Here is a 15,192-nt window from a genome sequence, read left to right on the forward strand (position 1 = left end):
TTTTTCTTCAAATGTTTGGCGTGTTCTGTTCCTGAAAGATTTACTAATATTCTGGAGATTTTTTTCAAGTTCTTCGGCCTTTTCCTTAGGGAAATTTTGTTTCTTATTTGCTGCTAAAAAATGGCGTCTGATTCAGTCAATGATTTTGATGGAACTAAATGAAAACGTGATAAATTAATGTCTGATATTTACAGGCTCCCGCTAGACGGCGTACTCGAGCGTTGCGATCGCGAATAATGATTTTTATTGAAACTTAAAATTTTTGATATAAATTGTTGTCAAACAACTTTGTTTACAAAATTAAATTATATAAAATTATGAGGCTTTATGTCCTCTTTTTTTGTTCATTTTAATTTTTGAAGTAATATGATTCTTAAAACTATGGAATGTAAAGTTTAATGGGCCTTTTATATTATATCATTAAATTTAGTAAAACTATTTCTCAGGCATAAGGTTTTAACTCTAATAAGAATATACATATTTTTTTCTGTTTATTTATAAATATTTTTCAGATGTGTTTTGGATGTTCCTTCTCTAAAAAAGAGATACCATTTTGTTTCCGTTTGCATAAAAACGAATATCAAAACTTTTTCTTTTTTGAATTTAATAAGCCACAATAAAAAAAGAACGTTACAATGCTACACGCTATATTAAAGACATTTCAAGAGTAACTGAATGACTGTTCTTATAGAAATCGCAGGTCTCATACACCAACGCCCCCTATAGTTCGTTGCGATCGCGAATTATTTTATAGGTCAACAGTTCTTTTTAGCTTTTATTAAATTCATGCTGATGACAGCTATAAAATATAAAAATTAAAATGGAAGAACTGGATCCTACCATGTGATTTTCCATTAAATAAAAATATACCGATAAGTATGGAAAACTGCGACAACACCATTAGATTTTTATATATGCACTGAGAAAAAGAGTATGGCAAAAAGTATCAGAATATGGGTAAATTTACTGTGCTTCTGGCTTTGTGGGAACACAAAATCTCAGAACAGTGAATTGGTAAAACCAATAATAAAATATTGTTTTATAATAGGCGATTAAATTTTGTTATTTTATGACTCTTTAGAACGAACATGGAGCAAAAACATTTATTCTGATCAATTTACTTTTCAGATTTGTATTTATTAACAAATGTTAGGTGAACTAAAATTTTGAAAATTAAAATTTCAGGTAAAAGTTTATCACATGAACGGAAAAATTGCCAAAAAACCGTATACTTCGGTTTTATCAACCAGAATTATGGTTTCGTTTTAACCAGAAATGTCAAACATCATACAGTACGGAAATTTTACTGGATATTTTCTCTGTGTATAACCGGTTTTGAACAAAATCTGTCACAAAATTCTATCCAAAAGTAAATCATTGCCAAAGAAAAATTCCAAACTTGTAAAACTTGCTGGAACACTTTAATTTTAACTGAACTCTTAGTTAAAATGAAAAAGTGAGTTTCAATTTATTTCCTGAACTATATCTTCAAAACACTCACGTTATTATCACCTCAATTTAATAGCGAAATTAAATTAATCGTCAATCGAAATTCCGACTATTCCGTGGATCTGACAAGCTCTAACTTGACTTCTGTTTTCAATAACAATGAATATTTTAATTGTTTTCTTACTAATTAAAGAAAAATTTGCCACCATACTATGGCAAAATAGACAAAATCATTGAAAGATATTTCGATTCGATGATTTCTGTGCTGAATAACAATACAAATTCTAATCTTTTCTGAAATTATCGTCGTATGATCACAGAAAAATATATTTCGTAAATCTATACAAATTACAATAACTAGTAAAAAAAAAGTTTCTCCTAATTCTAGGTAATAATCAAAACATAACATCGCGTTCTACACGTATTAACGCGAATATTTAAATTTCACTGACTATCAGGTAAGTAGTTCATTCACTAGTTAGTAATTACGTGGACATTTTGGATGGGGAAAAAACACACAATAGTTACTTAATTTAACTTTATTTACACTCTTTGATAGATTGGTTTTCTCTCAAATAAATAGATGGCAGAACTGAAATAATGTGCTCAATATTTAGAGTATGTTTCGGTTGCTTATATTAGTAGTTAGTAAGGAAAATAGTCATTTGGAAGGTAATTTTTAGATATTTTTAGATACTATTTTGATGTTGGTAAATTGATTCTCTGTAATGGGGAAAAATGTTACACAGTTTCAGCATTACGAATGTCAAGATTTCGAACATTTTTGACATATCTGTGAGTGCGTTATTAGTGACTTTAATGTGATATGAGTTGCTTAAGGAATATTATGATGTCTCAAAATAATGCTTCTTTTTTTATTTGAACAGTAATCAATGCATTTGTTATTAGAGTTTGAATCCATCAAAAATAAAGTGAAGAAAATATATTCATTTGGAACGGCATATCTTTATTTAGGAGACAAAAAATCATATGCAAATCCATCGCATCATTAAAATGGTTGTCGAAATTAACAACATAAATATCTCTTTTGTAGCAGCAGGACAACTAGGGAGATAGGAACGACGATTATAAAATTTATTGAGCAATCAAACTGGTTTTGATGTTTTTTTTTTTACTGGTCTGACTTCCAAATGTGATTCATCAGCTTGTAATAATATGTTTGCTTTTCCGTTGTTTAAATATTGTTGTTACTTGAGGATGCGTTTCCTGTTTTTTTCAGTGACGCCATTTATGGCTAAAAATACAACCTCAAGTACACACATCCCGTTTTACAAGAAAGACACAATCAAACTTCGTTTTTTCAATAATTCCCAGATCGTTATTTTGGCCTGAACCAAAGAAATATTAATCTTCAATTCAGCACTTACAGAGGTACTGATTTGTTGTGGGATCATTGAGGACTTTGTGACCCTAAAAGATTTAATGTGCACCTGTCGCAATTTAATACATGGGGATTCTTCGGCCTGTAGGATTCGAACTCACGTTCTGACGAACACGAGCCCATTGTCCTACCAACCGAGCTAGTTGACATATTAATTTGCGAAACTTAGTGTATATAATTTTTGACTAGAAATTTATACTATATACATACATATTAAAAGTGATGATAGTGTAACCTCGTGTGCATTGTTCAGCTTTTTTTAATTATTCTCAATGGCACTTGACAGAAAAAATAACTTAAATCTCTTATTAGAAATGATGCATTCATATAGAAACGCAAAAATTTAAATTTTACTGCTAAAAAATAAACTAACAGAAATTAAAGTATAAAGTGGAAAACAAATTGAGAGAAAAATAATGCATTAAAAAGTAAATGCGTTTTTACTTATGGTAGAAAACAACATTTACTTTAAGTAAATCCCTTTTTTTAAAAAAAAATGTGACAGGATGAAGAATTGTATAAAAAAAATATGGAACATTTTATGAGTTCAAACTATATTCAGTACTCCGAAAGTGAGTTAAGATCTTTTTTGTTGCCATGCTTACTTCAAATACTATGACAGAATTACTTTTAAAAAAAAGATTTCATCGTAAGCACAATTTGTAACATTGTTGACAGAGGATTTTATTAAATACTAGGTGACATTTAACAAAATAAAAATAAAAATCAGTTTTTTTTTATGTAGCTCGCATTTCAATTTTAAAAGAAACAATTTATATTATATTATATTAAGCTAGGAGGCTTCGCCCCCTGCTCGCTGGCGCTCACCAACCCCCGGAACTGCTTTCACAGTTCACTTCGGATTGGTTCGCAATCCAACGCTCGCTTTTTGCTCGCTCATTGGATACGTTCTTAACGTCTAGTTTTTGTATACTTTTTTGACTACTGAAGTTTCGAAAACTTTTCACTGTAGAAAATTCTAAACCTGTACATTTCAATATTAATTTGAAATTGCAAACAGTTCACATATTTTTCTTAATCACACTATTCTAAATTTCAGTTGTTGAGAAAAGTAACTGTTGTAAGTTTTGTTTTAAAGTCTTTCCCACCAGAGGGCTAAAGCCATGTGTTGTAAAACAATATGAAATAGTAGTCTGCCACTGAACGCCGGATGTAAAGCATCGGCTTTGATGAAGATAATTTTGTATTTTTAATTCTCTGAAGGGCGCCACCTTAATAATATGGAATTTGTAAAATAAATGTATATATTTTTGATTGTTGATGAAGCCCATCATTTTGTGTTTTCATCAGTGTTCAGAAGCAGAACAACTATAAGTTTTTTATTTTATCACAAAAATATAAAATGTATAAAAAACAAAGAAAAGAGTAAGAAAATGAGTATAGTCATAGAAAAAGTTAAAATTATAATATAGTATTTGTCAGTTAAAATAAAACTTTTTGTTTAAGTCATTGCTAACAATTCAAATTTCTCCGAGGCAATTCTAAAGTATAAATTAAGGTAGTATTGTTAAGTTGAAACACAATATTTTTAGTTTTGATGTCAACAATACAATTCAATTTTTCACAAAAACGATTGTTTCCATTGTTAAGTTCAATGTCAACAATTCAAATTTTTCTGAGGCAACTCTTAACCTCTAAATATTATTTTTTTTATGTACACATTTCTAAATGTCAGTATTCAACCACAAAACAACTTAAAGTCCTCAAATTTAGCATGAAGTTGTAAAATGTAATGAAAGAGGGTCATAGCAATAATGAAAGTAGAAGTAAAGTTAGTACTGTAAAATTAAAACAATATTTTTAATCAATGAGCCAAGTTCTTCAAGAAGCAGTTGTAGAAGTAGGTTGTTTATTTAAAACTTTTTATAGAATTTCTTTAAGAACACAATTGTTAATTTGGGCATTTGGCGATACAACACTTTTAGAATTGAAGGATTTGTTACGTCAAGCGCTCAGGTATCATAATTTTGATATAGTTGCACTTCTATGTCATTTTGATTTATGTTGCTAAGTTAACTTTTAAAAAATTCTGACTGGCAACAGCATTTTTATTTTTTAAGTTGTTTATTTTTATTTCTTTTAGAATTCGTTATTTTTTTAGCAAAATGCTTTTTAACCTAACAGAATTCTTTGCCGACTGTTTTCTCTAGGAATAAAGAAAATAAAGTAAATATTTAACTGTTGTGAAAAGAATCTTATTTAGATGTACAAAGTACTTCAGCCAAAATTTGAGAGCCACGTAAGAGAATTATATATATTAGATCAGAAACACATCATTTAAAGGCAGGATGCTTTGGTGTTTTCAAAACAAAGCAAGCGTTGCCACCAGCGGAAAAGAAATACAGCCAAAATTTGGGAGCCACGTAAGAGAATTATATATAATAGATTATATTATATTATATTACATTACATAACATTACATTACATTACATTATAACCATCATTGAACAGTCAACCCAATTTAGGGTTTACGACTACTAACGTTCATTTCCGAAACATTGTAATATTGAACCCAATCCAGAAGACAAGGGCACTCCTGGATCAAATATTGGGAGAAATTTACCTTCGTGGAGGACTTTTTGATGGAGCTAACCCGCATTTACGCTATATGGTAAGGAAAAACCACGAAGACCTCCCACGGTTAGCCTGACGACAAGAGGACTCTACCCCATGGTCCGTCTACTAACGAGCAATCTACCAATGAGGATATTTTACGTCAGCACTGTAATCGATGGGTGCGGAATTCTTATCCACCAGCCATTGCTGGGACTCGAACGCGGTTCACCTCATTGGAAGGCGAAATTTGGAAATTCTCGTAGTTTAAATTATTTAAAGTGAAATTTATGTTTTATGGAACGCCGATTGGCCTGTTTATGGGCCAGGGAACTGGCCTTGCATCAGAAAGGTTCTGGGCTCGAATCCTGGGCAAGGCATGGGTGTTCTTTCATTCTCAGTACTATCTATCCTTACTGTGGCAGCAACGTTGGCCCACCTAATATGGTGCCCCTGGAAAAGTGCCCAACAAATATGCCCTTCAGATGCCTATATGACGAAAGGTCATTCCGCAGGCGGGCATTGTAAAAAATGTTTTAAGGAAGTAAAAGATAATGCAAAAATACTATTTATAAAAATATAATTTTGGAATTATTCTACATGTTGTTTTTTTAGATAACAAAAATTATATTGAAAACACTGAAATCTGCGAAATAAGAAATTGAAATCTCCTAAGTGTCATCATCATCATAGTTGGCCAGACAGCCCAATGAGGGCCAATGCCTTCCTCGGAAGATTTCTCCATAATGACTTCCGATTTATCTTTGATCTCCAATTCTTTTAATTAATTGCAAGAAAATCCACTGAGTCAGCCCATCTCAATCGCGGAGTGCCAGATGTCAGTAATAAGTTCTGATAAATTTCTCAATAAGGTAGGTTCACAATTTTTTAGTAGTTCTGCTGAAATAAGATCATGTCCCGAAGACTTCTTATTCTTTAAGGTTTCAATTGCAGCCCTGATCTCCTCAATAGTTGAGCCTCAACCTCTCTGTCATTGCTGGATTCAGGTGCAATTATTTCAACATCCTCACAATTATCATTAAGAAGTTCTTTGAAATGTTCACGCCATCGTTTTAAAATTTCTTGTTTATCATTAATAACTTCTCCAAATTTGTTTCTGCATAAACAAGTAAAATTTCTGCATAACAGTAAGTTTCTGCATAACCATTTAAAGTCCAATCGACTGCGGTTAGTTTTTCGATAGAATGCTCTGCATTCATTAATAGATTTCAGATGTTCAACATCTTTAAACAATGCTTCATCAAAGACCCTTTTCTTTCACCTAAAGAGTTTTTTCACCTCTTTTCTTCGTCTAGGGTACTCCTCCGCACTAATTCTTGTGTGTGTTTGTATCATATGTTTATATGCAACATTCTTTATATCATTAGCAATGGCGCAATCAATATCATACCAATCCTTAACCTGTTTCTTAGTTAATTTAGCAATCACGGTATTGGCAGTGTTACAGATACTGTCTTTTATACATTCCCATTTATTTTCCATAGTACCGTCACAATTCATTAAATTCAACTGCTCCTTTACTTTTTCGCAAAATTGAAATATTATCCTTTTATTTTTAAGTTTATCACAGTCATATTCACTCAACGTCTCTCCCTTAAACTTTTTGGTGTTCGATAATCTTGATCTGACTTTAGCAATAATCAAGAAGTGATCTGAATCCGCATTAGCCCCAAGATAATTTCTCACGTCCATCAAGTTTGAGTAATGTTTTGCTTCAAATAGTACGTGATCAATTTCATTAGCATAAGTGCCACATGGGGAACGCAGAAGTGGTCTACCTATTAATTTTTGTACCTTCTTAAAAATACTCGTTCAATTTTGAATCGGGACCATGATATCAACACTTTAAATCGTAATATGCTCTTAGGATTATTTGCAACCTTAAAAAAGTGTTAAATTAAATCAGGTGTTCAATTAAATCTGGTGAACTGATCGACTAAGCATTAAGAATGATGAAATAAGCATTGCGAATGATGAGATTTCGAACATTTTTGACGTATTTGCGAGTGCGTTGTTATAGTGACTCTAATGTGATTATGGATTGCCTAAGGAACATTATAAAACCTAGAATTAATTTTTTTAAAAATTTAAACAAATGGCTCCTTAACCACTGTTTTTAATATGTTAAGTTTGAATCCATCAACAATAAAGTGAAGTCCTCATTTGGAATGGCGTATCTTCATTTAGGGGAGACAAAAAAAAAACATATGCAAACCAGCTAGCTGCATCATTAAAATGGAAGTCGAAACATAAAAACATAAATATGCATAAACATGTATATATATATATATATATATANATATATATATATATATATGCATGTCTGAAAATAATCTGTGTAAAGCGATCAAATCATGTTTTTCCTAAAATAATTGTCAGTTTTCCAAAATCATTAGAATTGCATAATTAAATATCAACCTTATTAATTATAAACTTTAAATTATTCAGTATCATATTATTACCTTGAGCACATCCATTTTCGGGTCAATCCGAGGCAACTATCAAATCAAACGTGCCTCAGTACTGCAGTAAGAAATCGCCATAAAATATGTCTCTATTTACGCTTCTGTTTTCATATTTTTTAATCTGGCAATACGAAAATAATTTGTATCATTCTTGAAAGATTCCGGTACGTGTAAAGTTCATTTGAATTCACTACTCGCTTTATTGATTTCATTTTGTGCTTTGTTCTGTATTTTCCTTACATTTTATTTCCTGTTTTTGCTTCATATGTTCTTTTTCGTATATATTTTTTACTTAATGTGTTCTATTTTCGTTTCAATTTTTTTGAGTGCCCTTCACACTATTGTATTGATAAATTTTGCTTTGGCCATATTGATACAATATCAGAAAGGACTTCTTTCAGCGGATATAATCGTGTGATCTGATGAATAGGTTATATATTTTCTTTATTTTGTTTTCCAGCTTTTTAATATTTTTTTTAAATAAAGTTTTTTTTTGAATATTTTTTATAATATTTATTTTTAGTAATTTCTCTTTTCATTAATCTTTATTATATTTACTTGATTGAAAGAATATTTAAAATATGTTTTGCCTTATTATAAAAAAAAGATACAATCATAGAAAAGCAAAAATTAAAATTTTGCACTAAAAAACCAAGCTGACGGATAATAAAGTATAAATGAGAAAAAAGAGAAAATAAAGCATTAAAAATTAAATAGTTTTTACTTTGAAAAATGATGAGTGGTTTCTAAGATCTCTCGTTCGTAAAAACATAGTTTCTCGAAAAACGCAACTGAAGTTTGAAGACTTTGTAGCATATGGCGGAACTACATATCACTCTCATTCATCAATAAATTAATGTTTTGAAACTTTATTTTAATTTTTTTTATTACTACACTCATTTATTCATTAATTACACTTCATTAATTCAGACTCTCATTCGATAGTTACCTATTTCTTTTATCCTGCAGTAAGTTAATAATTTCGTAAATTGAAGAAAAAAAACTTTTAGAGCTATGGATAAGAGTTTTTCCTGTGTAAACTTTAGCATGACTTGTACCTATATTTAATGACAAGGTAACAAGGTGCGTAATTTAACATTGACTCTAAGACACTGTTCAATTAAAATTTTAAAAAGCGCATACTAAAGTCCGAGATTTTAGCAAAAAAGCAGTACATTAAACCAATCAGTTTTAATTCCTTTATTATTTCATTAATTTTGTTCATTATTTTATTAATTTATTCATTATTTCATAAATTTATACATTATCCCATTAATTTATTCATTAATTCCATTTCATTTATTAAATCTTTTATTATTTAATATTTATTATATAAAAGAAAAACGAAAATGGAAACCTTTAGAGCTACAGATAAGAATTTTCCTCCATTAACGTATCATGGCTTCTTGCATTTAAATTTTCCTCTATTAGCTTTATCATGTCTTCTTTCTACATTTAATAACAATTTACGCAATTTAACATCGACTCAAAAGTACTGTCTATTTAAATTTTAAAAAAGTACTTACGGTAACTCAAATTTTTAAGAAAGAAAACAATTCACTTAAGAACATTTCATTTCTTATTCATTATCATTTCATGATTTTATTCATTATTTCCTTAATTTATACATTAATTAGATTTCATTATTTGAGACTTTTATATTCAATATTTTTTCGTGTATCAAGCAGTAAAGGACATAAGTCAAAAAAAAAAATTCTTTTTAGAGTTATCTATCCGTATTTTACTCCAAGACATGAGGTTGTTTCTTATATTTAATAACAAGGAACAGAATTTAACATTAGCTCTGAAATACTCTTTACTTAGAGTTTTAAAAAGCGCTTACTGAAGCTCAAATCTTAAAGCAGTTTACCGTAGTTTCTGTCTTCTCATCTTCTCATCTTATGTCATTAACTTTTTAAGTAAGAAAGTGAAAGACACGTCATTAAGTAAAGAAATGTAGCTGAGATGCATAATCTTAACACGAAATTATAGTGTTTTAGATAAAAATAAAAGCTCTTCACTTGTGTTAAAACTCAATCGATAAAAACCAAGAATCTCTGAAAATGAGAGTGTATATTCGAGTTAAGTAAAATATGTGTTTTAGGGTTTTACATATATTATTTTTAGCTAATCAAAATGTTTTGCTTTGCGCAATAATACATTATTACGCAAATCACGTAATTATATTTTATTCAAGTTGTTTAAATGATTTTGTGCATGTTAAAATAATCTTTTCAACTTATGCTTTATCAATATTCTTTTAACAGATGTCTTAAGAGCCGTGATGGCTTAAGGCAGGGTTTCTTAACCTGTGGTTCATGGACCCCTAAGGGGTCCATGAGTCATATTTTGGGGGTCCGCTGACTACTTCTAATTTTTAAAATGTGTGGAAGCCTACCCATTGCTTGTAAAGCGAGCTATGGCAGCTATAATTCCGTTTGCTGCAGTGAACCTTCGCGAAGCTGGATTTTCCCCACTTGTGACAATAAAATCAAAATATCGAAATCGATTGAATGTTGAACATGATATGCGCGTTGCTTTGTCGAATACCATCCCTCAATCCAATTTATTAATTAAGGAAAAGCAGCAGCAACCTTCACATTAAAAATTTAAATTTTAAAAATTTTGTATACTATGAAAATAATAAAATTAAATGTTTTCTAATAATTGATGTTTTTTGCAATAATTTTTTTCACAGGGGGTGGTCTGTGACTTCTTAAAAAATTTTAAAAGGGGTCCATTATACCAAAAAGGTTAAGAAACACTGGCTTAAGGGATAGAGCATTCGTATTCCAATGAGGTGAACCGGGTTCGAATCCCAGCGAAGAACTGGTCAACCCGAATTCCGCATCCGGCTCACACCGATCACAGTGCTGACGTGAAATTTTCTTATTATCGATATTTAGATTAAATTATTACTCGATACTAAGATAATTTAGATAATTACTCGTTCAAATGGCTATGAATAGCTAAACCATAAATAGGAAGCCCCGACTATCGTATGAGGACATTTACGATCCTGAGTTGTTATAAATTTTTTAAAACCATAAAACCGGTTTTGAAATCATGATGCGCTCCCCTTCTGGTTCGTAAATGTTCCACTAAATCCCCGTTTATGCATCAATCAAGGATTCAAATTCAGTAATATGATTTTTTGTATGCATGAAAGATTAAACCTTTCGGATCAAATATTAAATTTGTTTCGTTCTTTAGAGACTTATGAAAATATGTAAATGTAAAATGTGTAACTTATTAAAATGTGCATATGTTTTTCTATTTTGTTTCACAGATCTATTTTCTTCGGTTTCGCAAAATTTATTGCATCCTTTTTTTTTAAAAATTTTATACTTAAAAGCCTGTACATGTTTTTGCTTTGAATTTTAAACTCAAAAGACATTAGTGTTCTGTAAATGAGATTAAAAAACAGAACATAAAATTTAAATATTCGTTTGGCAAAATAAAATATTTAATTAATGTAATTAAATCAGTTACTTACTTGTTACGTTGAAAGTAAATAATGCTGGAATTAGGAAACTTAATATTAGAAATATCTGTTAACATCTGGGTTTTTTTGTATACAAAAAAATTTCAGAACTAAGGAAACCTAACTAAATAACTAACTTAAAACTAACTAAGAAAATAAAATTTAAATGTTAACTATCTGTAGTCAACGGTTTTTGCCTCCACAGAAGGACTTTGACTTCAAATTTAACTATTTTCAAGAGATGTCCGCGATACAGTCAAGTTAATGTTTTCTATGTACTGAATTTTAGAAATAATAAAAATCTGTCCGGCAAACTATTAAATCCCACATACCACCATATGTAAGAGTTCAAATAAGAGTTTTTTCTTCATAAATCGCTTCTAAGAAATATAAGTTATAGTCTTTGTCATACGTTTTTTTTTCTTTAATAAAAGTTTTCAATATAGAAAAGAAAGGAGAAAAAATACTAGTTCTTAAAGGATATATATGGCTTTGTTCAATGGGCTATAATTTATTTTCAATAATTTATTTTAAGTTATTTTTTATCCTTAATAGGCTGCGTTTTATAATAAATATGAATTATTGTGCTTTGTTGTTTAATCATTGTTTTTTAAACTAAAGATTTAGTAATTTGAAATAATATCATTTGAAAGGATTAAGTTTCAGCAATAACAGATATGAAATATTTGAAAGTTTAAAAAATATAACTTTATTTGAATTTTCTCAATTTCATTTCTGTTCCTTTGTTTCGTTTCAGGTTTTATACACAATCATTCTTACTGCAGGAGTTTTTCAGCATTTTTTCAACACAATCACAGAAAGTCCAAGTAAGTTTTTAACGCAATATGTAACGGAAGAAATATAGTTTTGAAATTGATACGATTTTCCCCAATGTATTTGTTATTGTTATATTTCTTTAAAACAGGATAGGCGTCTTAAAAATGCACGATTAACTCTCTCTATATACGTTCCTTCATCCCGTATAAGTATATTCGAACTTCTTTTTTAAACACACTGCAGTGGGAGAAAATAAAGACAAGAATTGCTGAAAACATTATCCATCTACCTTTTCCGAGCACTAGTATTATCTAACTTCCTTCTGAAACTCACTGCTGTGGGAGAAAATAAAGACAAGAATTGCTGAAAACATTATTCATCTACCTTTTCCGAGCACTAGTATTATCTAACTTCCTTCTGAAACTCACTGCTGTGGGAGAAAAAAACAACAACAACAATTGCTGAAACCATGGTATGAAAGGGCTGATTGCTAAGCGAAAATTGCATCATCCAAATAAGAACTTAAAAATAAGTAAAAAGATTGGTGTGTGACGCATGTTAACCTAAATGAGGTAACAATTACATAGTGGTACCTAATTCTACAAGTTTTTTAAAAAAAGTGCTCTAGTGCGATTCTTTCCTTACACCGTGGATATATTTAGCCTTTAGAAGATGGCTAGTAAGGAAAAAAAAAGAATGCCTTTTATTATAATTTAATTTCTCTGTTGTATTTTATATAAAAATTCGAATTTGTAGTATTTGAAAATAAGTACTTACTATTTTTATTTACTAATAGTCATATTTAATGTATCAAAAGGTGTACCTTAATCTTGTTTCTTAGTTAACTGAGATAATATGTTAAGTTATGAAGCCAGAATAAAAGTATCTCTGATAAATATTGTTAATGGATTTCTGACCATAAATATGGTGTGAAGCTGCAAGCCGCTTACTTTGGGACGTTGGTCAATATTTTTTTTTCAGTTTCACTTTTTCAATAATTTGAATTTTCTATAATTCTATGTGAATGAAAAATAGCTTGCATCTACTTAAAAATTTCCATTTACCAAAAATATTTACATAAAATGTGTTCAACTACTTATTATTTTTCGTTATTTAATTTAATTGTTCAAAAACGGTTAATTAATAAAGTATTAAATTAATTTACATGATCTCAAACAATATCATTTAAAATAACAGAATTTTAAATTTGGACTAAATAAACTTAATAATTTCTCAAAAATATAAATAGTTCCGGTCAGGCAAATCCGATGTTCTGTTCTATGCCCATTCTATACAGCACCATTCTATACAGCGTTTTCGCACTAGAATTAGCAAATTTTTTTCCCCTAGCATTTTTACACATTGGGATCAATTTAATACAGCGGTGTTAAATTTTTAATTTTTACAGGTACTCTTATATTTACACTTGTACTGATATTTTTCTCCGTATGCTGTGTGATTTCATCAGTTTTGCTCTTAGTTGGACTCTGCGTGGTGAGATACAGACATTTTCAACTTTATTTGAGTTACTTAATTTTTAATTGATTTTAAATTATTAATATTTGAAAGATATTCTTTAATAATTATTCTAATTTGTATATATATATGATATATATATGATATATATATATATAGTCCAGTCATATTGATTGACCACCTGTCAAAAGCCAGAATAACCAGCTTTAGCAGAGCGGACCGCTGCGAGACGTGTAGGAAGAGAGTCAATTAGGTTTACTCTTGGTTGCCCTTTGGTTCATCTGGGCAGTCAGTTGCTCAACAGTTGCACGTCTATTCGCCCGAACGCATCTCCGTACCCTTCGTTCGCCTCTGTCATCTATAGCCCGTGGTGTACCACATGTGCCACGCAGCTTATTTTGGATAGCGCCATTTTGCAATGCACGGTATACTTTTACCACCGCCGCACTCGAACAGTTCACAAAATTAGCCGTTTCCGAAATGCTTCCACCCTTGGTCCGAAAGCCAATAATCATGGCCTTTTGGACGTCGGATAAATCGCTACGTTTCTGCATTACGCCAGCAATTGAAATGCTTTCCGATGCCCTAGGAGATTATTTGTATACACTCCACTGCTGCAATCTGCCTTCTGTTATTCGTTATTGCACGTTGAAGTCGAAAGTAGGCGTGGGTCACATTAATGTGACTGGACTGTATATATATATATATATATATATATTTTCTTTTCTTTTATTTTATTTATTTATTTATTAAATTTTAATTGTCCAATGTGATAAGCAGTTATTTTTTTAAAACATTTTTTTATTATTTTTTCAACATATAGGAATAAGGCTCTGACTTACAAACGGACACTCTTGATGAATGCTAATAAGTGCAGACTTTAGTGTTATGATTGAATGTATGAATGAAGGATAAAGTCTATAAAGGGCTTTATATCCATGTATGTAGGCTCTAACTTAAAAACAGTTACTCTAAGAAAGTAGGAAAACCCATGAAAGGGTTATATTCCTAGTTTACGTTTGTATGTTAAGCTTTACAAGCATTAACTATTTCACTTTTTTTTTCATAGATTTTACAAAAAATTTTTTTTTGTGTCATTATTAATTTCTTTACCTGTTATGTGCTTTGTTGCTTAAAATCTCCAATTATTATAACAAAAGCGTTTTTTTTCATAGATGACAGCCCTGAAATGTAATTTGCTTTAGATATTCTTTTACCAATTATTTTCTACTTAAAGCTAAAGGCACATTAATCATATTTTTCCTCTTTAACAATTTTTATTAACTATTAGATTAGTATATTTAATTTTATCACATGTTTATTAAAATTAAATTATTTAAATTCTTTAGTGGCATAGACGCATTATAACGAGTAATTTTTATCTTAGGATAATTATTCTTTATTTCGAAATGTCTCTTTCACTGTCTTAATGAATGTGTTCTGATGAGAACCTTTTCCTTTTTTCATAAATGTTTTTATTTTTTAAAATTATTTTTCGAATTATATTATGGTTATATATATATATAAATTCGAATTTGTAGTAT

The 15,192-nt window shown here is 29.9% G+C and overlaps 1 protein-coding gene across 5 annotated transcripts in view; it reads left to right on the plus strand.

Annotated features, from left to right (window-relative positions):
- LOC107450514 (uncharacterized) overlaps window positions 1-15,192 on the plus strand; it is a 45,222-nt gene that overhangs the window by 14,794 nt on the left and 15,236 nt on the right. For all 5 annotated transcript variants that reach the window (XM_071183731.1, XM_071183733.1, XM_071183734.1 and 2 more), the window contains exons 2-3: window positions 12,153-12,222; window positions 13,581-13,666. In XM_071183731.1, coding sequence (XP_071039832.1) covers window positions 12,153-12,222; window positions 13,581-13,666 — 156 coding nt within the window. The remainder of the gene's footprint in view (window positions 1-12,152; window positions 12,223-13,580; window positions 13,667-15,192) is intronic.

The sequence above is a fragment of the Parasteatoda tepidariorum genome, chromosome 7, assembly GCF_043381705.1.
Source record: "Parasteatoda tepidariorum isolate YZ-2023 chromosome 7, CAS_Ptep_4.0, whole genome shotgun sequence".
Lineage (NCBI taxonomy): Eukaryota > Metazoa > Arthropoda > Arachnida > Araneae > Theridiidae > Parasteatoda > Parasteatoda tepidariorum.